Source organism: Gossypium raimondii, chromosome 5 (assembly GCF_025698545.1).
Source record: "Gossypium raimondii isolate GPD5lz chromosome 5, ASM2569854v1, whole genome shotgun sequence".
In the NCBI taxonomy this organism is placed as follows: Eukaryota; Viridiplantae; Streptophyta; class Magnoliopsida; order Malvales; family Malvaceae; genus Gossypium; species Gossypium raimondii.
The window spans coordinates 2,141,495-2,168,658 of record NC_068569.1 but is presented as its reverse complement, the minus strand read 5'-3'; the positions used below and the strand labels follow the sequence as shown (position 1 = coordinate 2,168,658).

The 27,164-nt window shown below is 33.5% G+C and overlaps 2 protein-coding genes across 3 annotated transcripts; one reads left to right on the top strand and one right to left on the bottom strand.

Annotated features, from left to right (window-relative positions):
- Nucleotides 1–5,171: 5,171 nt before the first annotated feature.
- LOC105767583 (serine/threonine-protein kinase VPS15) lies at nt 5,172–13,344 on the top strand. Of its 2 annotated transcripts, XM_012587150.2 has the most exons (11): nt 5,172–5,660; nt 5,845–5,967; nt 6,069–6,114; nt 6,213–6,373; nt 6,687–6,766; nt 7,278–7,383; nt 7,613–7,789; nt 7,875–11,033; nt 11,455–11,702; nt 11,788–11,887; nt 12,844–13,344. In XM_012587150.2, the coding sequence occupies exons 1-11, from the start codon at nt 5,388–5,390 to the stop codon at nt 13,018–13,020; spliced, it is 4,650 nt and encodes a 1,549-aa protein (XP_012442604.1). In that variant the 5' UTR covers nt 5,172–5,387; the 3' UTR covers nt 13,021–13,344. The 2 variants fall into 2 exon arrangements, with proteins under 2 accessions (XP_012442604.1, XP_012442605.1); XM_012587151.1 differs by lacking the exons at nt 5,172–5,660; nt 6,069–6,114.
- Nucleotides 13,345–19,980: 6,636 nt separating this feature from the next.
- LOC105767588 (protein IQ-domain 26) lies at nt 19,981–21,684 on the bottom strand. Its single transcript, XM_012587162.2, has 3 exons — nt 21,156–21,684; nt 20,856–21,059; nt 19,981–20,777 (listed from the first exon to the last, which is right to left on the bottom strand). The coding sequence occupies exons 1-3, from the start codon at nt 21,519–21,521 to the stop codon at nt 20,112–20,114; spliced, it is 1,236 nt and encodes a 411-aa protein (XP_012442616.1). The 5' UTR covers nt 21,522–21,684; the 3' UTR covers nt 19,981–20,111.
- Nucleotides 21,685–27,164: the final 5,480 nt, after the last annotated feature.

Genomic DNA, 27,164 nt, shown 5'->3' with positions numbered 1-27,164 from the left:
TTTGGTTGCCTATTTTTTTTAGGATATTTTCTTTATCAGTGAGTTTGCCAATAAGATCGTGCCACGTCAGTTATTAAAGGCTGGACCCACTGATAAATTTTTTTAAACAAAAAACTAAACATGTATGAGACATTCTTTAATACAACTAAACCTTTTATGATATTTTTAGGTTAAGGTTTAAAACTTTTTTATAAAACAAATTACAATTTTTTAGGTTAGGGTTTAATCTGTAATGTTTGCATTTCGCAGGGAATGAAACAAAAGTACTATATTTTACGAAAATCAGAAATTTGGATCTTTTAAACTAATTATGAAGGTATCATGATGTTTAATTATATTTTTATTATATTGTTGGTAATCCATTAAGATATATATCGATCTTATCCAACAACATTTCACAATTTTCTCTTAAAAGGAGCCCGTCCCCTTGATAAATCTTAATGCATTCCATACTTATGCCATTGAGCATTCGTGATTGATAAACAAAAAAAAAACATATTAGCTATGCTCTCCTTGATATTTTAAGTGCTTGTCACGGTTATAATGTAGTCCGAACACGAAGGATGATTAAATTAAAATGTTAAAAAGTTTTGTCCTCTCTCATATTGAAACCACCTTTTGTTTTTTTGTCGGATCAGCCGCTTATTTCCTCTATTTTCTCATTTCCACCTACTTTTCCCCTTTTCTCTTCTCATTCACTTGTTCTTAGCAGTGAAGTCAATGGGGCTGGTAGGGATTCCCCCCTCTAAAATAGAAAATTTTGTATTTAAATCCATTTATAATTTTTAAAGTTTTAAATTAGAAATAGTAGAATTGTATTTTACCCTCAAAAAATGATAAATTTATATTTTTACTATTATAAAAATATACAATTTAATTTTGGCCCCAAAATAATTTTTAACTTCACCCCCAATTTGTTTTTCTCCTCCTCCTGGTAGCTAAAGCCAAGTTAGAAGACTTGGCTCCAAATACTGTCTTTCTTTCAATTAGTCCATAGCGGTTTCAATGCTTCATTTGCCATGATATGATTTCCTAAGTTGGAGGCGTGCATTTTGGTGATTCCAACAATGGTGATGGCAACTCTTAACTCTTGTTGGTTTGTTTCTATGATTTAGGATTCCCTATTTACTTTGAGTTCTGTTGAGTAATATTTTGCTCATATTTTTATTGATAGGAAGGTCGAGGTATTTATATATGTTGTCACTGGTACTATTACAGCTCATAACAGTGGTCACCTACTTTGTCTTGGCTCAATTGTCTCCTGCGCTGACATTCCCTGCTCCTGGTTTTGACATTCTATGAGCTCCAAGCCTATTGAACACGTGTCTACGGAGCACGCAGTCTTTTATGCTCATGGGGCTGATACCTTGGGTGGGCTCTGTACTTGTTGGACATGCGTCATGGTGGGTTGTAGGGCTAGTGGTCCTGTCTACAAGTCCCTTGGACGTACGCGAACTGAAACCATGGTCTTATCTGGATTCTTGCGAGCTAGATCAGTGACCTTATCTTCCAAGCTGTTTTCGTAAACCCCTCAGCGATTTGTATCTGTGAGCTCTCATTGTGAACTGCACTTGCGAACTTGCCTTGCTGCGGGACTCGTTCGGGTTGTAGGTCGAAGGCCTAAATCCTTTATAGGATTCGGGTTAGCGAATACTAATGTATAACAATCTAGTCCCCCTCTTAGTGGGCCTATTGAGTATTACCACACCAATTGTTGAGTAATATTTTGCTCGTATTTTTATTGATAGGAATGTCGTGGTATTTATGCATGTTGTCGCTAATACTATTACAGCTCATAACAAGGACCACCTACTTTGTCTTGGCTCTATGGCCTCCAGCGCTGACATTCCCTGCTCCTGGTATTGACATTTTGCGAGCTCCAGGCCTGTTGGACACATGTTTACGAAGCACACAATCTTTTTTACTCCTGGGGCTAATACCCTGGGTAGGCTCCATACTTACTGGACACATGTCATGGTGGCCTGTAGGGCAAGTGGCATTGTCTGCGAGTCCCTTGGATGTATGGAACTGAAACCATGGCCTTTTTTGGATTCTTGCAAGCTTGATTTGCGACCCTATATTCCAAGCTGTTCCTGCGGATCCTCTAGAGAACTGTATTTGTGAGCTCTCCTAGCGAACTGTACTTATGAACTCACTTTGTTGTGAGACTCGTTCAAGTTGTGGGTCAGAGGCCTAAATTATTTCTAGGATTCAAGTCGGCAATTACCAATATATAACAAGTTCTCATTGGGTTAAGTTAAAAATTGTGACTCTTTATATATAAGCTTTTGAGTTTAATATTTTTTGGACCTCCAACCTACCATTAGAGGTGCTCATGGGCCGGGGCGGCCCGGTCCGACGGCCCGCTCGAAATATGGGAGGGTTTGGGTAAAAATATAGGCTCGAAATATGGGTTTGGGCAAAAAAACGAGGCCCTATTAAAAAACGGGCCGAGCCTCGGGCACCACTTTTTTGGCCCGGGCCCGGCCCGAATATAATAAATATTTTTATTTTTTTAATTTTAAAATACTTTTAAAATACTCTTTTTTAATTTTTTAATTTTTTAAATTTTTTTAATTTTAAAATATTTTTAAAATACTTTTTTTAATTTTTTGTTTTAAATTTTAAAATAAAATTTTGTTATTTATTTTAAAAACGGGCCGGGCCGGGCATGGGCAAATTTCCAGGCCCATATTTCGGGCCGGGCCCGGGCCTAGGACCCAGGCCGAAATTTTTTCTGGGCCCGGCCCATGAGCACCTCTACCTACCATGTACCATTTCCTTTAATGAAAGCTAAATATTTTAAAAAATACTACTAATGATTTGCCATGCTTATTATCCCTTCCACATTTATGTTAAAATTATCTGTTATAATTTGCATAAAGAATAAAATTTGTTTTCCAATTAGTATTTTTGTTATAAAAACTTCAACTATATGCTGAAGCTTTGCTAAAACAATAAATAACCGCAATAAATTAACCCCAAATTATATTGTTATTATCTACAATCTACAATCTACAATCTACAATCTATATTTATAATATATAATATATAAGCACGAGCTTCAAAAAATATTTAAATGGACAAGAATATATTTTCTTTTATAACATATTATTAAATTAACAATTAAAAATAATAATATTAAATTTATAATTATTAATAATTAAAAATTGACATAAAATAGAATTTGTGATAATTATAAATTTAAAATAATTTAAAATTAATAAAAATTGTGATAATTACACATTTAAAAATATATAATTTAATTTACAAACTTAAAGTTTTAGTTAAAATAAGTATAGTCGAAATAGAAATTGCACAATTTTTTTACAATTACAATTATTTAAAAAGTTTTTAAACAATTTTTACTTTGATATTTTTTTCTATATATTAATTATATATTATTTTAAAATGATTACAGTCAATTTATTTACTATTAAGAAAATAAAAATAAAAATTGAACGTGAATCAAATTTTATTGATTGTACAAATACTTTAATGATATGAATTTTTATTAGTACTATATTTGAATTATCAAAAAATTAATATATTTTAATTATATTTATCAGTTATTATTTTAAACAATGATTACATGAAATAAAATTATACTGTATACCGGAAATAGTACAAATGTTTTAATTATGATTTAATTTTTAATATTTTTAATATTATTAAAATTTTATTGATCTACAAAATATTTGAAAATTTTGTTTTATTATATTTGAATTGTTAAATAAGGGTTTGTTGGATAGATCATTGAAAAATTAAATCAATTGAAAATTAATATTTTTAATAATTTAATTTTTTACACATGTTTGATAATCTAAAATAAAACAATCTTGTTAGAATTTTTAGTGTGAAAACAATAAATATATAAAGAGTTATTTATCACTTAATTAAGAATAAATTTAATTAAATAAAGTTTGTTTTATTTATTTTAATATTATATTATCTTATAAAAATTTATGTTTAAAGTTTAATTTTTGTTTACAACAAGTTAAAATGTTTAAAATTTAAGGATAAGTTGTAGAATATGTATTTTTATAATTTAAAATCTACATTTATCAAACAATTTAATTATATCCGTAATTAATTTTATGTAATATATCAAACAATATTATAACTTAAATCTAATATTTAAATTTTCAATATTTATTTTTAGTTTATTAAACAACACCTAAATTAATATATTTTAATTATATTTAACAATTAAAATAACTAATTAAAAAGTAATTAAATAATTAAAAATATATTATTTAAAATTTAATTAAAAAGTCAAGCCCATAAAATCACATATAGCGCATGTGACATTATAAATTAGTATATAAAAGAATATGAATGCAAATGATTTGTTATGTTAACGGTGTTGATGTTTTTGATGTTGATTTATTATTAGAGACAATTCTCGGAGAAAGATGGATCAAGTTTAAAATTTATACGTTTTTATAAGGCAGTATATTATTTAAATGCATCAAAACTTATATTCCAAGATGTATTTTGATATTTAAACCTATAAAAATAAAATTGAGATGGAAAAGGATGACTTAATAACGGTAAAAAATCGTAAAGCGGGATAAATAGAATAAAAATCATAATTTGATATTTATACCTAATGCTCAAGGGTTATTATGCATGATATGTCTGACCATGCGGATTTTTCAATTTATTTGAAACTTTGAATGCTAAAATTATTTTTGAGCAAATTATGAGGTTTTAATAATTAGTTTTGTGCTAATTTCTATAAAGAAAGAAGTTTTCTGCTACCTTCAAAAAGAACTAGTTTTGTGCTAGGTGACTTTATTTTCTTAGTTAACAATTGGACCATGTTCAAGACATTACACTATGATTTAATTTATAAAATAAGAATTAAAATAATAATTTGAATGGATTTTCAATTTACACAATTTTCATCTTTTTCAAGTTAATTTTTCCTAGCCGTGTTATGTGTAAACATCTGAAATCTAAAAAATTGATAAAAGTTGGATCCCAACCAAGCATACAATGGAGCCGTTTTTACGTAGATCTCATATCAAAGATCATCGCATCCGTTAAAGTCTGAATGGGCCCCAGATGGATTACCTATCTTCTCACGCCACGTTGTTTAGTACTCATCTCAGCTCCAAACTCCTAACCTACTCTATCTCAAAATCACGAAACCCGAACCCAAAAAAACTTTCAACCCCATACCAAAAAAGAAGCCAAACTCCAGCAGGAGAAAACTATTTTTTTCCCTTTTAAATTATTTATCTATTAAACAAAGAAAAAGAAAAAAAGAGAGAAGAAAATCCTGCCATCCGAAGCGCCCATACTCCATATTTGCTTTGAGACGATGCTATAGAAGAAAATTTTTTTTTTTTGCAAAGTTGCGGCGAAAACTCAAATGCTAAATGGGGAACAAGATCGCGCGAACGACGCAGGTCTCGGCGACGGAGTATTACCTGCATGACCTGCCGTCTTCGTACAATCTGGTGTTGAAGGAGGTGCTTGGTCGAGGCCGATTCTTCAAGTCGATCCTATGTAAGCACGACGAAGGTCTCGTCCTCGTTAAGGTCTACTTCAAGCGTGGCGATTCCATCGATCTCCGTGAGTACGAGCGTCGACTCGTTCACATCAAAGAAATCTTTCGCTCACTTGAACACCCCCACGTTTGGCCCTTCCAGGTCACCGGTTGTCTCTTGATTTTTTTTTTACTGTTTGATTTGTATTTCACTTAGACCTAAGTTTAATTATATAAAACTGTTATGGTCCGAACTATCTGCATGACACTAATTCTTGAGATTGAGATTTAGATTAACCAGATAAAAATTTGGAAATTTAATTTCTGAATGTTTGATTTTCGAACAGTTTTGGCAAGAAACGGACAAAGCGGCCTATTTGTTAAGGCAATACTTTTTCAATAATTTACATGATCGATTAAGTACTCGGCCCTTTCTGAGTCTCGTTGAAAAGAAGTGGTTGGCGTTTCAGGTCTGTTTCCATTACTTTCTCCTTGCATCTTACTCTCTTAGGCTTTGAAGAGTAAAATTCGTCTCAGTTTTTTTTTTTTTTTTGTGTGTGTGGTGCTGTAGTTGCTTCTTGCAGCGAAGCAGTGCCACGAGAAGGGGATATGCCATGGTCAGTTCAGTTAGTTACAGAGGAATTTATTTGTTATATCTTCTGATTTCATTTGTTCTATGCTGTTTTTAATTGCTGTACTTTCAAAATTGTTTTAGGTGATATTAAATGTGAGAATGTGTTGGTTACCTCGTGGAACTGGGTTTATCTTGCTGATTTTGCCTCATTCAAGCCCACATATATTCCTTATGACGACCCTTCAGATTTCTCCTTCTTCTTTGACACCGGAGGAAGAAGGCTGTGTTATCTTGCACCAGAGGTTGGTTCTAGTTTCACTTATTTTATTGCTGTGGTTTGAACCGATCATTGTTTTGTTTGTTTCTCATGATAGATTTTTGGATGAACAGTCTCATGTTATCAATGCATCATACAAGGATGATTTGCAATCTAAATTGATGACATACATGTTCTCGTATTTGCACCTTTCGTTTTTGGCTAGCAAATTTGCCCTGTTCTTTTGACTAGCAAATTGATGACATATACATTCTCTACGCGGTGGTCAATAAATTCCTTAAAATATAGCTATTATGCATTCTTTGTTTTGATACTGTTTTTTCCTCTTTGTTATATAGAGATTTTATGAGCATGGAGGTGAAATGCAAGTTGCTCAAGATGCACCTTTGAAACCATCTATGGACATCTTTGCTATTGGGTGAGCTTTCTTAATCTAGTAGCTTCATTTTTTTTTTGAAACTACACTACCTTCTGAAATTATTTTCCTTTTCAAAGACATTCTGGTCTCTTATCTGAAATCATATGTCACTAGATAAATGGTTTCAAAAATTGAGTTTCATTTTAAAAGTGTAATTTTTTGAGGCACCGATTGGTGAGATAGTGCTACATTGTGAATTACCATACATAGTATCTTGATATGCCAATCTGTACTATGCCTTTTAAAGATTTTAGCTTAAACATACTGATAGGATTGAATCTTCAAAACATATAGTGGTATTGCCTGATGTTCAGTCTTCTAGTGAAGTAATGATAATCTGCCAGATGTGATTGCTGTGAAATTTTGTTACTTTTTGGTTTGCGAGTGTTTTTGATATAGTTTGATCTTTCATGTGAAATAGTGGTTTCGATATAGTTTTTAACAAAATGTAAATACCATATCATTTTTGTCCAACAATATAATAATATACACTTGCTATGCCACTGTTTAGATGTGTAATTGCTGAGCTTTTCCTTGAGGGCCAGCCGCTGTTTGAACTCTCTCAGCTTCTTGCATATCGCAGAGGGCAATATGATCCTAGTCAACATCTTGAAAAGGTGCTAATTTCCTTCCCTGCCTTTCTGCCTGATGCACTTGCTATCCCTTTCCACTGATTTTCCTTCTTCATATTGAGTTTTATTTGATCTTATTGCTGCTATTCATTTTCCTGCACAAGACTACTAGCAGTGCTATTCTTGTTAGTCGTAAGAATTATTCTTACTTTCTTCTTGTTAAATTCAATTCATACTTAACTTTCTTTTCTAATAATATGCACTGCATGTGCAGATCCCAGATATTGGAGTACGCAAGATGATACTTCATATGATCCAACTTGAACCAGAGTCTCGCCTATCTGCTGAAAGTTATCTACAGAATTATGTAGCTGCTGTATTTCCTAGCTACTTCTCCCCATTTCTGCACGGATTTTATCGTTGCTGGAATCCTCTTCATTCTGATATGAGGGTAAACATATTTTTAATTTGGAACTTGGAAAATCTATCCTTCTTGCATCTAATATATGCATTCCTGCTCTGTAATTCTACTGTAGATTGCAATGTGCCAGAGAGTGTTCCCTGAGATGCTGAAGCAAATGATGAGCAAGAGGTCAAGTGATGAGATGGGAAAAGGACTTGGCAAGTCACATACCTTAAGTGGTCATTTGTCGCAAGAAATTGTTGCAAAACAACAGTCAGAAGAGATTGCTCCAAAACAAAAGTTAAGCTCAGCAAATCACTTGTTGACAAAAAGAGAAAAGATAGATAATGCTTCTATTAGGGATCAGTTCAAGCTTCCTGGAAACATTAATACCCTACTTGGGGATGTTGAACAGAGCAATCATTACCTTGGGGAGAAGTCAACAAGAGGGGATGCACCTAAATATGAACTTTCCCAAGATTTTAAACAACATGGCATGCAATCTCCTGTCCTTCATCAAAATATTTCTGATTTGTTTAGGAAAAATGATCACCCTTTTTTAAAAAAGATTACCATGGATGATTTAAACTCATTGATGTCTGACTATGACAGTCAATCAGACACGTTCGGAATGCCTTTTCTGCCTTTACCTCAAGACAGTATGAAATGTGAAGGGATGGTGCTAGTCGCCTCTCTGCTTTGTTCTTGCATACGTAACGTTAAGTTGCCTCACTTAAGGAGAGGGGCTATACTTTTGCTGAAGACTTCTTCACTATACATCGATGATGAAGATCGCTTGCAGCGAGTGCTTCCGTATGTAATTGCAATGCTTTCAGACCCAGCGGCAATTGTGCGGTGTGCTGCCCTTGAGACTTTGTGTGACATTCTGCCCTTAGTTCGAGAATTTCCTCCAAGCGATGCCAAAATTTTTCCGGAGTATATTCTTCCAATGCTTTCCATGCTTCCTGATGATCCAGAGGAAAGTGTGAGAATTTGTTATGCAAGCAATATAGCTAAGCTGGCTCTAACAGCTTATGGATTCTTGATTCATTCAATAAGGCTTAGTGAGGCTGGGGTTCTTAATGAAACGAATTTGCCACAGAAGTCATTAGCGTCATCTGGTGAGTCATCTGGGCGTATGCAGAGGTCAAACAGTGATGCACAGTTAGGCCAATTGAGGAAGTTGATTGCTGAGGTAGTACAGGAACTTGTAATGGGTCAAAAGCAAACTCCAAACATTAGAAGAGCACTCCTTCAGGACATTGGCAACTTATGCTGCTTTTTTGGCCAGCGACAGAGCAATGACTTTTTGTTGCCCATACTTCCAGCTTTTTTGAATGATAGAGATGAGCAGCTAAGGGCAGTGTTCTATGGGCAAATTGTGTTTGTCTGCTTCTTTGTGGGCCAACGAAGTGTAGAGGAATATCTTTTACCTTATATTGAGCAGGCTTTAGGTGATGCAATAGAGGCTGTTATTGTCAATGCGCTGGATTGTTTGGCCGTTCTGTGCAAAAGTGGTTTTTTGCGGAAAAGAATATTGATTGAAATGATAGAGCGTTCTTTTCCATTGCTATGTTATCCTAGTCAATGGGTAAGGAGGTCAGTTGTCACTTTCCTTGCATCTAGCAGTGAGTGCTTGGGAGCTGTAGATTCTTACGTTTTTCTTGCTCCAGTTATACAGCCTTTCCTACGTCGACAACCTGCATCTCTGGACTTTGAAAAGGCTCTTCTTTCTTGTCTGAAGCCACCAGTCTCAAGGGAAGTATTTTATGAAGTCTTACAAAATGCTAGAAGTTCTGATATGTTGGAGAGACAGAGAAAGATATGGTACAATTCATCAGCACAATCTAAACAATGGGAAATTGCTGATTTACTCGAGAGAGGGACTGGGGAATTAGACTCAATGAAGTATTGGTCTGAGAAACAACAGTCTAATGGAAGTCATAGACCTATTGATAGTGTCTTGCAGCAATCAGGGCTAACAGAAGTTGCTGATGACGATGCCAAGCTGAGAGCACTGGGGTGTAATACACGTAATGCTTCTAGTGCAATCGACATGCATGATCCATTATGCTCAGAGAAGTTACAGTTTTCAGGCTTAACATCTCCGCAGCTCAATGGTTTAAATAGTTTCATGTGTGATAAGTCGTCAGAAGGTATACCTTTGTACTCTTTTAGCATGGACAAGCGAGCTACGGTAGCTCCTTCAGCAGCTTCTGATACTCCTTTGCCTTGGATGGATCCAATTAGTAAATCATTCAGCCTGGCTAGTTCAGTTCCAACACCTAAGCTTGTTTCAGGCTCCTTTGGTATAACTGCCGGTTCTAAACAGTTCTACAGAGTTGTGCATGAACCAGAAAGTCGGGAAAATGATCAAATAGCCAATGTTAATAGTAAATTTCAAGACATGGGATTATCCGGTACAGTGAAAGGAAGTTCGGTTAGAATGGAAGATGCTTCTACTTCGACTGATTTTACCGGACTACCCTCTTTTTCTCGGTCTTCATCAATTCCAGATTCGGGTTGGAGGCCTCGTGGGGTGTTGGTTGCACACCTGCAGGAGCACCGATCTGCTGTCAATGATATTGCAGTTTCAAATGATCACAGTTTCTTTGTGAGTGCATCTGATGATTCCACTGTCAAAGTGTGGGATTCAAGAAAGTTGGAGAAGGATATATCATTTAGGTCGAGGCTGACTTATCACTTGGAAGGAAGCCGAGGACTATGCACTGCAATGCTCCGAAACTCTGCCCAAGTTGTTGTTGGAGCTTGCGATGGGACAATACATATGTTTTCTGTTGATCATATTTCTAAAGGTCTAGGAAATGTTGTTGAAAAGTATTCAGGTATCGCTGATATAAAAAAGAAGGATGTGAAGGAAGGTGCAATACTTACCCTTTTGAACTACCCCATAGATAACTGTGGCATTCAAACGTTTATGTACAGCACCCAAAATTGTGGTATTCATCTTTGGGATACAAGATCAAGTTCAAATGCATGGACGCTGAAAGCAATTCCAGAGGAAGGCTATATATCGTGTCTGGTAGCTGGCCCTTGCGGCAACTGGTTTGTTTCAGGGTCTTCTAGGGGTGTGCTTACCCTTTGGGATTTGAGGTTCCGTATTCCGGTGAACTCATGGCAGTATTCTCTTGTATGCCCGGTAGAAAAGATGTGTCTCTTTGTCCCTCCTTCAAGTGTCTCAGTTTCTACAACTGCTAGGCCTCTTATTTATGTTGCTGCTGGCTGCAATGAAGTCTCACTTTGGAATGCAGAGAATGGGACCTGCCACCAGGTAAACAGGCTATTGTTCTATGAATTACTATTTTTAAATGCATGTATAATTGAAATAAATGATTGTGGTATTTGGAACAATAATTAGAAAATTTTCCAGTAGCTTTATATTAAAACTGTGTTTGATAGGAGAAAACATTCTGAGGATGAAAAGGGGCAGGTGGAAAAAGGGTTTTTATCATGGTTGGTAGGATAGAAAAGTGAGGTTCCTTCCAAATTGCATTAGGAGAAAATGGAAGAGATGTTATTATTGTTCTAGTTATATCTTTTTAAAACCTTCTTTAGAGGTTATGCACAATGGAAACTGATTTGAAGGGATATTAAAAAGCCTGTATTTGGCTCTCTATAGTGAGAATTGAAAACTGGTTTTGTTCTTATCATTCACCATGATTGAATTTTTTCCTTCCAATTTCTATCTCCAGGTATTTAGGGCTGCAAATTATGATAGTGATGCAGAAATGTCTGATTTACCATGGGCATTGGCTAGGCCATCTGCTAAAACAAGCTCTAAATCTGATCCGAGGAGGAATGCAAATCCAAGGTATCGAGTGGATGAACTAAATGAACCACCTCCTCGTCTTCCGGGTATCCGTTCATTACTTCCTTTACCTGGTGGTGATCTGTTGACTGGGGGCACTGACTTAAGAATTCGCCGCTGGGACCATTTCAGGTTTTTGTCGAATTCCTTTTTTCTTCTAACCTTGTTCAGTGATCTTATGGAATTTTATTCATCATTTACATTGTTTTAATTGCAGCCCTGATAGAAGTTACTGTATGTGTGGCCCAAATTTTAAGGGAGTTGGAAATGATGATTTCTATGAAGCAAGATCAAGTTTTGGTGCACAAGTTGTACAGGTATCTTTTAGTGATAGCTTTACGTTAAACTTCATTCATGTGTTTTCCTTTCAGACTTTTGTTGGGTTACTGTGGATAACGGTTTTCTATTTATCTATCTCGATCAAATGTAGTAAGTAGTATGGAAATGTATCTTACTGATAGACAAGCATCCTTTTTTATTTTAGTCAGAGCTTCAACTTATCGTGGGAAACTTTAATTTCTTGCTTTACAACTTATTCTTTGCCGGGGCTTATGTTTTTTAGTTACCTTTCCTTCTCTTAAATATTCATTTACGGATTTTGCTTTTATTACTTGTCACTTAGGGTGTGTTTGGTTGGGTGGATAGTAGAGGGACGGAAGGAAGGAAGGAATGGAAAAGTGGAAAGAAAATAAAATTTGACTGTGCTTGGTAGGGAAGGAAAGTGAGAGGAAAGAAAATAGGAGAGATGATTATTTTCCATCTTAATGCATAAAAACCAATCTTTTTAAATTGGAATGACGAGAGGGGAGAAAATGAGGGAGAGGTGTATGTTAGTTCAAAATTATGCAATTTTCAAATGTTTTATTTTCTTTCCTTTCACTTGTCAACTCTACCAAGTAATGGATGGAAAGATAACTTTTTCTTTCAAATTTTCCATCCTTCCTACCAAGTTCTGTTTTTCTACCCTTTGAATTTTCCATCTTTCCAATTTTTCTTTCCTCTCTAGTCTCTACCTAGCAAAGCCTTAGGGAGTAAAGCTGTTAATTTTTAATGAAAACTAGGCAAATTACTAAGCTAAAGTTGTCAGCCATGTCATTTTTGAATCGCTGTTCTCGTCTTCTATCATGTTTTTTGTGCAAATTCTCTCAACTATCTTTTCATATTATAAAGCAAGCATGCCTTGTGGAACTTTTATTGCTGTTTTTGTTTGTCTTTTAAAGTTGATGATTTAGGGTTCCCTTTTAATATTTATTTATTATCTTTTCATAAACAGGAGACAAAGAGACGACCTCTAACAACAAAGCTGACAGCAAAAGCAGTTCTTGCTGCTGCTGCCACTGATTCTGCTGGATGCCACCATGATTCTGTCCTCTCTTTGGCTTCAGTGAAATTAAACCAGAGACTCTTAATCTCAAGCGGTAGAGATGGGGCTATTAAGGTTTGGAAGTGAATAACCCAAAAGCTTTAGTGCTTTAATATACATATTCAGTTACAGAAGTAGTAAAATTGTACATGATATACATTCAAATTCAGATCCTAAATTCTGCAGCCTAACCACTTACTTCCTTTGGTTTGTAGTTTTGTACAGTTTGTAAGCGTGTAGGTTTATATGGGATTATTATTATTATTATCAATACCATGCCCTATTTATCAGTGAAAAGGGAAAATACCATAGGTCTTATTCATGTTTAACAGACAAGAACGTGTATCTCCAGACATTTTCATTTATGTGCAAAGTTCATTGATATTAAATCTGAACCCCTTTGATGTCCAATCCCAATCTTCTTTTGCAGTACTTCAGTTTGTTTGTAGTTAATAAATTAATGTACTCTTGATATGCTGAACCAGAAAGTGTTATCCTGGCAAGCAATTAGATTTCTTCCGTAATCATGCATCATGTTCTTTTGTCATTGTTTCCTATCTATTTTGTTCACTTACAAGCTGATATCTACAAAGGAGCTTAGACTGAAATGAGGATATTGAGAAGGCCAGAAGAATGAAATCAGAAAAGGAAGTATGAATGAGAATGGAGGTAGAACTAGTAAAAGAAAATACGGCGTTATTTTAGATTGTTTAGTCATGTTCATGGTCTAGTAATTGTGTTAGATTTGCGAACTTCATGTTGCATCAAAAGCTTTGACTCAGCAGTTTTCAGATCTTTGCATTTTCAATTGCATCACCTAGACTTGGGAAATTTAGCGGGATGTAAATCCACGATCATTCTTCCTTGAGATTGCAAGATATCTGCAAGTTATATTAGTGGAAAATTTAGTCCATTCAGCATTGATACTTATGAGATTAGATGATATATATTTTCGAGGTTTTCATCTTGGAGCTTTGAGATTTAACTTGTTTGTATATTGAATTAAGCGAAAACAAAGCCTTAGTACAATGAAATTAACTTGTTTAGGTGATGCAGATAAGCAAAGCTAGAAGTGCTTGTTCGTAATTGAAAATAAAACCTTCTTTCACAATTCATGTTAGTTCTCCATTGAGGACTTTGGAGGCATGCCTGACAGCTCTAGAAATTCTCCAGAATTATCATGTTGGACGTAGGGTTACAAAAACAGCTTTAATCCGAGACCTAGATTTGAACTTTAATGATATCTTATGATCTTAGCCATCGATCTATATGTCTAATAATTAATAAATGAGATTGAAATAATAAAATAACATAATAGTAGTAGCACCTGCATCAATTATACTTCCATTACATGTTCTACTGTCAATTATTACTTTTTTCATCTGCAAACTTGATTTATGGAAACTATAGTGTTACCATTTTTCTAGCCATTTATCTTGGTGAATGGTGACTGCTTCTGATGGCTCATCGATGGACTTGAACAAGGGAGAAAAGGTTTTGCCCTTATCTAAAATCTCATTTTCCGGAAAAATAAAACTTCGTTTTGTCATTTAATTGTGTGAGGTTCATTTTATTAAAGTTCTAGGATAACGAAATCTTTGACACTCAAATCCAGTTTATCAAAGCTTCTATTGTAGTGTGAATATTAATCAATGATGAGGAAAAAAGTTTTGATGCTACCGTGTATACAAGGAGAAGTGGATAAAGTTACGTTTAATTTATGTTCTGAGGCAGATAAAAAATCTAGTTCTATGTGCATGTATGAATGCCTTGGTCTCTAGGTTGGATTAATGTCTAATGAGCTGCATGCATGGAGCATGAGTCACTCTTGATGATAAATTTGAATTTATTGGCAATCGTTTCAGGTTCTACCGTCTTTATCAGAATACCGGTTGTTCTATTTTCTTTTGTCATTAACCTTGTGGCATTGTCTTTTATCAACCTGATGCGAATAGAATGAATTGTTTCTTTCAGTACAGTGAATGGAGACGCTACTTGGTTCGCAAGGTTTGATATTTATTGTTCGTGTAGTTGCGAGATCTTCATATCTGCCTACATTAGTCTTAATTACTGATTTTTATGTATGCCACATATTGGAAACTTTCTGCTGTTTATTTTAAATCTTCACTTGTTCTGTGCAGGATAATGGATATATTACTTTGATGTAGACATGTAAAGCATAGGTTATCTAGTTTTGTTATGTTACCCGAGTAGATTGTTCCTGCTTGAACTCCGCTTGGTGGCATCCATTTGTTGTCTGGAAGCCACTTTACATCTCCTCCCCCGACTCGCCTTACTCCCATATCTTTCAATGTCTTGTAGTTCACTGATTAGCCCGTAGTCTACATAAATCACCGTTGCTGTCACAGAACCTGCATGGTGTATTCATATAATGTAGGCGGCAAGGGATTACCCTTGGTACTTTTTTTTGCTTCAGATGTAAAGTTATAGGTTGCTCTGGAGAACCTGTCAGAGTGGATGAACGTGAAGCTGGGTAGGGTAGTAAAGTTTCATAGGAGGCAATGTGTCTCCATATTGCAGGAGAGTGTGGAAAGGGCATAGGCTTCAGGGCAGGGTTAGCTTGAAAGCTAGCAACATGTGGCCAGCAGGTGAGGGTATAGACGTGGTGAGCTATTTTGACTGGGAACGAAATAAACGCTTGAGAAAGTCAGAGAGAAAGGGAGTTCAAATAGATTTGTATTTATAGAAAACGATTGAATTAACAGCATTCCATGCCTTCTTTTTCATTTTTTAAAGTTCTTTTAATACCTGGACTGCCTTTTTTTCCCTTCACGCGGCTGGCTTCCTTGCGATAAGTTGATGGTTAAAAGAGAGAAGCACTGAAAGTTAAAAAAATAAATGTGCTTCATCACTTCATATTATTGGGAGCCTAAGCCTAATGAGGTAAACAAGCTGCTCAAAAAATATGATTATTATCATATTAGGTGAATGACATCTCAATATTTAATTAGTTCTTTTAAAATTTTAAAAATATGAAAAATGAAATTTTAAAAATATTTTTTTATATTTTTTTATTTTTAAAATTTAAAAGTTAATTAAGTAATGATATGTTATCTATGTGACAATTTATGTGTTACAGTAGTGAAATTAAAGAACATTAACCTTTTCATCCATTTTTGGATAATTTAACAAAAGTTTCAAGTTTAAAATAAAAAAAACATAAAATTAAATGAAGAGCTAAAATAATTTTTTTATAAAATTAAAAAATCAAATAAATTATTATACCAACTATATCTATTTTCCTTGAACGGGTAGATAAAGTGAAAATTAATTGCTTCTTCTGATGGGTTCAATAACACAAAAGATCAGGCTCTTGTCCCTTTTTTTTTTTACATTAAAGGTCTCTCACAAGAGCTTAGCCCCGCGATTGCTCTTAAGTCTTAGGCTTCATTTGGTTTGCTTCAACACGTTAATGAGGTGCAGTTGAGGGTGTCAACCATACTGTCATGGTGTTTGGTTCAGCAGAGCAGTCTAGTGAGAAGTAATCTCATCACGCTAGACAGCTGATTTTCTGCTAGAGATTTCAGCAGCAATTGAAAATTAAGGGTGCTGTTGGTATTTTTAACAGACAAAAATATCATTATTTTTATTTATTATTTTACCATTTTATCCTTGAAAGTTAAATAATATTTATCATTGTTATAAAAAAATATTTAACTATAAAAATTAAAAATAATCATCATTTTATCTAATAAATAATTTAAATTAATTATATAATTCATTAAAATATTGAAAGATACATTTTAATATTTATTAAATGAATTTATAAATTCACATATTTTAATAATTTAAAAAAGTAAAATAATTTTAAAAAATTCTATTATATATCAATTCTAATCTGATGTCAGTCATTTTTTATTCTCACATCATTGCTACAGCTGCGTTTGAATCCAAACACACACTCCACCATTGTTTCTAATCTCACCGCTACAGTATCCAATCTCACCGTTACAGTAACTAATCTCACCGCCACTATTATTTTTAACCTCACCGGAGGTAAACACACCGCCCATCCAAACTCACCCATAATCTTACATGTAAAATCATTGTCATGGATGAAACAATCAGAAAGGTTGGAGTCATTTTTTTGGGTTCAATATCAAAATGGTTTGAGTCATTAGTCGCTGTTGGCCAACTACGTATGGTTTTGTTTACTGATAGGTCGAAGCTGTCACCAGAGATTTTCAAAGCTTTTGGCAGACTCTTTTTTTTGTAAAAAAAAATCCCGGCCATGAACTGAACAAATGATAATCCACACCAAAACTATCCCATCTTCAAATTCTTCTTCTCAACGCGCTCTCCCAAATATACTCAAATATTCTTTACTCCATAAAACACTGCCCAACTATCTAAACTGTCCACCCTTTTTTTTAAATTTTAATTTTAATTCCACTCATATTTTATTACTTAAATTAATTAATCCAACCCAATTACCCTAATCATCCATCGATTAAACTAACAAAAACCAACAAATTTCGACATTAATTAAAATTTAAATAAGAACCACCTTTAATGGTAAAGTGTAAAGGCCAACAAAAAACAGTTACTTTTTTTTTTATATAAGAAAATCACTGATTGAAACGTTAAAAGTTGCCTTTAAAAAATGCTTAATTTTAAATAATATTAAAATAATATTAGTAGTAGATGATTGTTTACATAAAGTAGTGATGTTCCTTTATCACATCCGGTCTTTCACAAGCTCCAATTCTCCTACATTTAAAAAATACTAAATAATGGATGGTAAATTTGCAAGACGCAGGGTGGAATTTATCTCTCATCATCATCCATCCAAGAGAAAACAAAAATCGGTAGAATTAATGTTTGTTTCGTACTATTATGTCTTTGGATTTTTTTGATAATGTGTTTGGTTTTTTTTGTTTGCATGGGCTTGTTTTCAGAATTTCAGAGGAGGGATGATGGGGAAGGGGGAGAGGGAGGGAGTCGAGAGGGGACGGTGGGGGAGAAGGAGAGGGTGGGTAAAGGAAAACTTTTTTCTTTATTTTTGGAATTATTTGATATGAGTGATTATGTGATCTTGTTTACGTGGCAATTAGTGATTGGGCTACCTTAACATTTTTTGTTGAATGAGGGAGTAGTGATATAGTTAAACGAGTCGGTAATTTTTTTTTTACCTTTTACTTTTCTATTACATTTTTTTTCTTTTCAAATTCTAGTAGTGTTAATTTTCTGGGATAAAATGGATAAAGAAAGTTAAGGGCTAGTTTTGAAAAGTTTGGTTTAAAATTTGAGTGTTTAGTATTGTTGTCAAAAATATTTTTGAGAAATAAAATGTCCATTTTACACATATTATTATCAGTAACAAATATGTATTTAAATAATATTTAAATTAGTTAATATTATTATATTTAAGAATATAAAAATTTATTATAACTTGTTAATATTTTAATATATGAACTATAAATTTTAAATATTTTAAGCAATAAATATTAATTATTTATAAAATTTAATTAGAATATATAAACTATATTTTAAATATTTAAATATAACCATTAAATATTTGTAATTAGTATTTTAAAACATATTTTTTTATTTTTAATTAATGGTTTTAACACATTTGTAACTAAGCACCAAGAAAAAAAAGGAAAGTACTATGTTATTGGAAAGGTGAAAAAATAATTAAGCACCAAAAGTGCTTTTCGGAGAGGAAAAGCTAAAATTTTTAGTTTCTCCTTTTGAAAAGTACTTTTGAAAAGCTAAAAATTTCAGTGAAAAGCAGCTTGTTCTACATAGTTTTTTTTCCAAAAGTACTTTTGGAGTCAAAAGTATTTTTTTTAAGCAATGAAGAACTGGCCTAAGTTTGAGTACCACATTTGATAAAAAAAAAAAAAGGTATGATTTCGGGAACATGGTATAATTTAGGGGTATTTTTTTAATCAAGCCTTGGCCACGTGTAAAACAGAGGTTGGATATTTTAGCTTGACTTTTACTTGCTTCTTAAAATTTATTAACAATTATAGCTTTAATTATTCAAATCCAGCATTGATAAATCTTTTCAACTCGTTACTATAGTAACAGAGTCATTATTATGAACTTGCAATGCCCCAGAGGATAAAAATGTGTAAATTAAATCATCTTATAAATGTCATTTCCATTTTCCTTTTTACAATAGTTATTTCATGTTAAAATGGAATATTTGCAGATGCTTGGAAATTGGAATTTACTATATATATATTCATATTGATTTTCTTTTTAAATTTACAAGTGAATTATAATATAATTATAAATTAAATTATATATCTACGTCTAAATATTGAAGAACCCAAATCAAGATTTTGGAAATTTAAATATCTATAAAAGGAGAGTGGATTGGCATAAAATCAGCAATGAAAGGGAATCCAAACAAAAAGCAAGAGCAAAATGGAGTTGCATTCTTCCAAAATGAGAAAATAAGAAAGGAAGGAGCGAATATTTGAAATCAACAATACCACCAACATTTTTATTTAAAAAATTATTCTAACTTTTGAATTTTTTTTTCAAACTCCGAAATCAACTACCATCCATGCCCTTGTTTTTTTCGACATTAATATTCTACGTTTCATTAGATTCAAGAAAGAAATTTTAAAATTAAAAAACACCCTTACATCAAATCAATCAGATAGTTCAAATTCTGTCCCCTTATTCTTCTACCTTCTCATCAAAGTTTGGACTCAATTTTTAGAAATAATAATGTTGAAATATGCAATTCCTCCTTTTATTATTAACAAATTTAGAATTTAATCTTTGTATTTTACGGATTTCAAAGTTTAAGTTCAATTTTCAACATTATTAACTTTTTTAGTTAAAATTATTAATATGACATTTGAAAATAATAATAAAACCTCACTTCGTAGTAATATAATTAAAAAATAATTCTATAATGAACCTGAATTTGGTAAAATAATTTTAAGAGTGTTAAATTCTAAAATTATCCATGAGTACAGGGCCTTATTTCATATTTTAACCAAAAATAATCATTACCTCCAACAATCAACTTAGTACATTTGTTTACAAAAAAAAAAAGAAAAAGAAAAAAGAACCAAGATTCCATTTCATTGACAGGAAAAGAAGGCAAAATTCCTTCACATATAACATTCACATTTTGAATGTAAATTCTACACTTTTTTTTTTCTAAATATCTTGTTTCGTTTTTTTCATAATCACCACCTTCTAATCTGCAAATGGTTTCTCTCAGAATCTTTACCAAATTCTAAGGACCTATCAAGCTTCCCCATTACTGCATTCTTGAAATGAATAGCTTCTTGAGCTCGTGAACATGATCTCTGCATCTTTACCCCACTTAAACTACTTCTGGATTCCATCATTTCATTGAGGGAAAGCCGCTTTTTCGGGCCTGCTTCCGGTCTTTGTTTTGGAGCACTATGCGACCTCAATTTAGCCTTGAATGATTGTGTATTAGCCATATAATTAGGAGAATCCCCACAGGGTCTGAAAAAGTTGTGACCCGACACACTCTTGGCCGGTGTAGCCGGAGCGCAAGAATTGATGAACCGAGGCGTACTGTGAGCTGTGGAGAACCTGCATTCATCTCCACTAAATCCCCAATCAATGTCCTGATAATGCCGACTATCTGGTATTGATAATCGGGCTGGACATCGACACGGAAGTGGTGAAGGCAGTGTTTGGTACGTATGGTCATCGATGAAATCTGATATACTGGTGTTGGTTCTTCGAGATCTTGCTTTAGGCTTGATGCCTGTATCGACTTCCACAATTTTGGGACTTCCATCGATGTCGAGAGAAGCCGATAATCGTCTGCTATGGATCGGAACGGTGTGTTCACTTCTTGTATCATCAAATCTCTCCTACAAGATGGGTTTTTGAATCAATTATGGAAATCAAAAGAAAATGGAAGTAGCCGAATTAAAAAGGGAATATTTTACCATGGATTTTCGTGCTCGGATGTCAAATCTAATAGCGTCATTGTTAATGATTGCACGAGCTTTCTGGGATTTAATTGTGGCTTGTGCTCTCATCAATGCCTGCATGCTATGAAATGTAGCTGAAGCTTGTTTCCTCACTAAATATCCTCTAACAAGTGCCTGTATTTTCACCAATCCTTTCAAAGCTCGTAATGCTTTTCGAGCCTGTTTTCAACCCAAAATTTCATGTTTAAAAAAATGAAAGCTATGAATTTGACTCAAGTTTAAATAAATTAAGAAATAAAAACTCCACTTACTTACCAGATAACCTCTAAAAACTGTTTGAATCTTGACAGCAGCCCACTTCTCATGTACACCACCAAACATGGTTCCTCTACCATGACTAGTCAGTCTCACCACCGCCACTGCAGCCTGCGCGGCGGCTACTGCTGCATCCGCCGCAGCAGCAGTGGCGGCAGCCACAGCAATGGCGTGCTTGTTCTGCTCCCTCTCTGTTTCATTATAGCACGATCTTAACCACGCAACCTTTTCTGGGGAAATGCTTGAATCTCCCACTGAATGTTCAATGCCGCAGTTTTTCTTGTCTTTCCCGTCTCTGGGATTGAAGCTGTTTTTACTGTTCTTTATCCCAAACAAGCTCTTTAGCCACCTTGAAGCTCTCCCCATTTTTTTCCAGGCACTGCAACTCTGAGAGTAAGATTGTAAAAAGAGAGTTCAAAAGAGGGTTTTAATTTAAAAGTGAAATCTGAAAATGCCCCATTTTTTATTTTATAGGAAAGCTAACAAACTAGAAAAGCTGATAAAGCTCACAATTATAGGAGCTTTTTCCATGTTGCAAAAAGTGGTGAATACTATTTAACTACGCTTTTTAAAGGAACGTCAATATTTGTGGAAGAAAGAAAAAAAAAATGGAAACTTTGATAAGTGAAATTCATTTATTCATTTTACTCTTTTAATCTTTAGACCAGAATTCACTAAGTTATGCAATTTTAATCTTTAATTATTAGAACAGAATTCACTAAGTTATGCAATTTTATGTTATTTATTTTCTTACCCTTTAATTTTAAAATGATAATTATTAAATTCATTAATTGAAATATATGGTTTTTTTATGAGTGCTGCATGAAAATGAGTAATTTTGATATATATATCGCTTTTAGGAAATAATTAGGGTTTTAGATCGAATTTTTGGATATTTACAAAAATAATCCAATTTTAAAGAGATAAATAGAAAATGCGTCTTGTTGGACGCCCTTTCTTACCAACTCAGATGAAAATGCATTCTGCTGGAAGAGCTTTCGTCCAAGGGTAACTTTTCCCAATAATAAAAAAGTCCAACAGTAAAATATTTTCTAATGGCTAGTTTATTTGCTATATAAACCCAAACCATTTTCCTCCTTTTGCATTCAAATCTCATTCTCCTAATTCTCTCAATTCATTCATTCTCTAAATTCTCTCAACTTTCTAGTTCTCAATTTTTCATTCAATTTCTCTCAAAACCCTGTTGTTTTAATTTTATATTTTGTAATTTCTTCGTTTTTAATTGATTTTTATAATGACAATTTCGCTTATTCGTTTTGATGACAAGCACATTCCCGACGTCCAACTGCAAATGGTAAGAAAAATATTATTAACTTTTTTTAATTTTAATTAAATTCATTATTAATTTGTTAACATTATTAATTTTATATTTTTTTAATGTTTTATATAATCAGGTTGAAGATTAGATTTTAGAAACGTACATACACAATTTAATTGCAAGAGCACCACATGTTATTGAACAAGAAATGCAAGAGGCTAGATTCTTATACATGTCTTGTGTGCTCGGGGAACTAAATTGGATCCCACACTTATCAGCGCTTTGGTGGAAAGATGGAGACTCGAGACACGCACATTCTATCTTTCGTGTGGTGATTGTACAATAACACTTGAGGGCGTAGCTTTACAACTCGGTTTATCAGTGGATGATCCAATCGTTACGGGGATAGTGGTCGTTGGCGATTGGAGTGCAATTCGCGAGCAACTATTAGGCAAGGTACCAGACAAGTTTTTTGGTACCTGGATAGAGATGAAATAATAGGAAGACAATTTCAATTAAATCAACAACTCCACGAGTGTCGTTGAAAGAGAATAATATGCCCTAGTAGTCATCCTGAGGTTAACTGAGAATCTTCTAATGCTCGATAAATCTTGTACATTTAAGGCGGTTATTACAACTCATCAACTTGAAAGAAGCGGGGCAAGTTAGTTAAGGATTAGCTGTGTTGACCTCATTATGTTGAGAGATGTGCCAAGCGATGCAACCACAAAAATTAAAATTGGTGGTTGCATACTCCTTTTGCAATCATGGGCATGGTACCGGCTGCCATTTTTGAAATAACATGTTATTTGAATAGGTGGAACAATGAGATGAGTCATGTGGGTATAGTGGATGAGCTCGAAGATATTCGACTACTATTAGATCAACGATCGGAAGCTGGTGTTAATTTTTGAATTTTTAAATTATATAATATCCGCATAAATATTTGGAAATTAATATTAGGTAGATAATAAAATTTATAATTTTGTACTATAGATTAAATGAATATCATATGCTAATCCGAGAATTTAAGAATACATCCCGATCGAATTTTTGACCAATCGTAATATTTGGCACATCAAGGTGCCATTGATAGTTTTCGTGATGGTGGAGATTTATGAATCTGATTGGGTGATGCGCCAGTTCGGATTTAGGCAAAGTATTTCGTCGTTACCCTAGGATATCGAAGAATTACATAAGGTTGACTTGCGAGAGAGAACCGATGAAGATTGGGTGAAACGCCACGACAAATATATCTACATTTGAGAGAATATGTATGATTCCATATCTATGCGCAAACCAATTCTCGCACTGAAATTGGCGACCTCTCTAAATTACATGACATGGTTTAGACATCATGGTAAGCCATATCTACTGTCAGAGGATGAAAGGATTAGACAACATTGTCATAGGAGGCCAATACGACCTCGCATGAATCCTAGGTCGGGAGTACATGCCTCGATGGAGTCATCATCAACTCCAACTCCACACATGGCACCGATGGTTGCACCACCTTCTGGTCAACATGGTTCATATTATTCTAGTGCTTTCACTAACCCCGTTTTTTTTGTACACAAACACCAAATTATGCACCACCGTACCATGTGTCAACATTTTCTATAGGTGTATTTTTTGCACCACCTCCATCCTCAGCACCATTTGAAGCATCAATGCCACCAACAAGACCAATGTACCCTCCATATATGAAAATTCTGACATTTTATCCGCAATTGGGTTATATGCACCATACACTTATCCGCTGGTAGTGTCACAAACACCCCTGCGTCATTGTTCTACCAATGTGGCTTATCTTTGCAACCACTTGTTACTTGAACGGGTGATATACAATGACAACCTAGGACAACATGGCAATCAAGCACGAAGAAACGAGGAGAAGATGAAGATGGAGGTCGAGGTGAAGATGAAGAAGACGAGGAATCGAAACCCCAACTACGAAGAAATCCTCCTCGCAACCGGTACCCACTGAATTGTTGTACACATTCGACCCGACGACCAGAATGATTTTTTAAAAATAATTTTTGTCATGTAAATCACCATTTACTTATTTCCCTAAATATCACAAAAATTGATCTAAAATGTAATTATTTTTTTAAAACTGGCTTATACTTCAAATTTACCTGTATGGAAATACCAGAATTTAACTATAAAAAAATAATTAACCATTGGATCACAACTAAAATTTAAAAATTTGAAAATAAAAAATAAAAAAATTAAAATATGAGGATTAGGTTCACAATTTATACATATAAAATGAAATAATATTCAAAATTTAACCGCCTTGAAATGACGACGAAATGTGTTTGATGTTTGAAATTCAAAATAAGGTATTAAAGGGGAATAAAAAAAAGACTGATGGGCTCGTGAGAAACAGCATTAGATGACAAAAGCATGCCGCTGAAAGATTCAGAGCCTCTTAAAATAAAAAATGTATTATATTATTATTTTTATTAAAAATATTACTTAATTATGATTAATCAGAAATTTAAAAAGGACAACGATCCAAAGGACATATATGTAATAAAATAATCTCCCGCTGTTGAGATCTCTGGTCATTTTGGGTATTAAATAAAATTTGAATAAATGGATAAATAATTATTGTTTTAAATTTATATAAATATCTCAAGTTTGGGCTGCAATGCATTGTCCTTTGAATTTTAAGATTTATATTAAACTGGTAAATCTTCAGGTTTTAGTTTCAGGATTTAGATTCGAATATGTTTTAAAGATAATAAAATATTTGAGGATTTATCAACAAATACAAATAAGTTTATTTAATTATAATAAAATTAATTAAAATTTTTATGTTCTTTAACTATTTCCCTTGACTTGGCAGATCTTCTCTAAAATGGGTTTAGGGATGTCTTTTCTCAATTTAAAATTATTTTAATTATAAATAATTAAATTTATTAATATTTATGCATAAGTCCTTTAATACTTTATTACTCTACTCATTGATGATGTTTTATGTACTGAATTAATTCTAACTTTAATTAATTTAAAATTTATAAATGTGATTATAATTGCAAAATTCTTATAAGCAAAAAATTGCTAAACGTGTTGGGTATTGTAAAGTATATTGAGGGCCTGCTGTAAATATATGATATATATTTTTATTGAAATAAAAATATTTTCTGTTGAAGAAAAATAGAATTACTATTTTTGAATGGACAAAATAATAAAATAACAGTGTGAGTTTTTAAAATGATAAAATGAAAAGAAATTTATTTTTTTAAGTAAATATAAAAAATTGGATCATATAATAAACGGAAGAAGATGGGGTCATACATTGTGGTTATATACTAGAACCAGATTCTGAATTTCTCTTGGTCACAGGCTCACAGTCACGACACAATGTACATTACTTTGCTTCTTTTTGATATTGCAGTACAACGATGGTGTGTTGTTCAGAAAGAAAAGGAAAGATCAGGCTGAGGCTCAGGTCTGAGTCAAGCTCAGCAGCTTGAAAAAGAATGATATCTCTCTCACCCTTAAAAAAGAAAGTATAGAAGAAGAATTTCCCAGCTGTGCCTCAATCACCCCTCTCAAAAATGCTTACCATCTATATGTCTGTATAGCCATAGCTATACCTACCTATGGCCGGTCGTACAGCTCCCCCGTTCCCTTTTCTGAACACTCCACAAATGATATGTCACTGTATCCCCTTAAAGTACATCTCTCATTCTCTCTCACGCTCACCCGCCAGTCATGTAATGTAATCAAGCGCACATCTTTCTATATTTACTTCTTTATTCTCTCTGTTACTTCCACTATCTCCTCACTTCTGTCCTTTCCCTCATCCTTTCCTTTCTTTTTTTATTTCGGGTTTCGAGATTATCAACTCTCCCTCTCTCTCCGTATTGCTGCCGAAAGCAGGAAAAAAAACATATCAGAATTTAATTCTGCAATTTCCATTTTTTTAATTTTATTTACAAATTGGTTCAATTAAATTTTGGTTGTAATTTCAGAAAAATGGAAATAAAATATCTTTTATTAAATTAAATCACCCTTCCCATAATCTTAGTTTTATGGCAGTGGCAGAGCCTTTTTCAAAGTGGTCTGCACCAGACTGTGACCCCAGTAGCTTAAAGATGGTATAATAAAGTTCATTCTACTGTTTAATGTTTATGTACTTTTTAAACCACTGCTCTCTGTCATTTCAAAATTAAATATTATTTTCTCTTTATGAAATTGCAATTATAATCAAATAATTTTCACACGTCCACGTTGGGAAAAGATTTCAGACACCACCAAATAGATTAGAAATTGTGGGATTTGAGAAAAAGTTCAACTTCAATTATTTTAGTTTAAAACCCAATAAATCTCGAAATCAATACGTAGATACAAGTTTATCAGTAAACGTGGCTTTCAAATATAAATTATGTATGATACTTCTGGCATAATCTTTAATTTCTTTTGTTATTAGGTGAGAAATGAAAAGAATCCATAAGTTCTCAGAACTTTTAACAATCCATAAAATGCTTGATGAAAGTGATATTTGATCATTTTGTCTTTAATAAATGATGGGCTCAATCAATGCCAGATGCCATCTTTTTGGGAGAAATAAACTGGAAAATGGGCTTAGCCTAGAATTCAAGCTTAAACAGTTTGTCCATGGCTCGATGTGGGAGCAGACTTTGCAGTCCAAGTTGGGTCATTTTGGTCGACTACAAGGCCATCAACTTTAACCCATTTTGTAACTTTGATTTTTA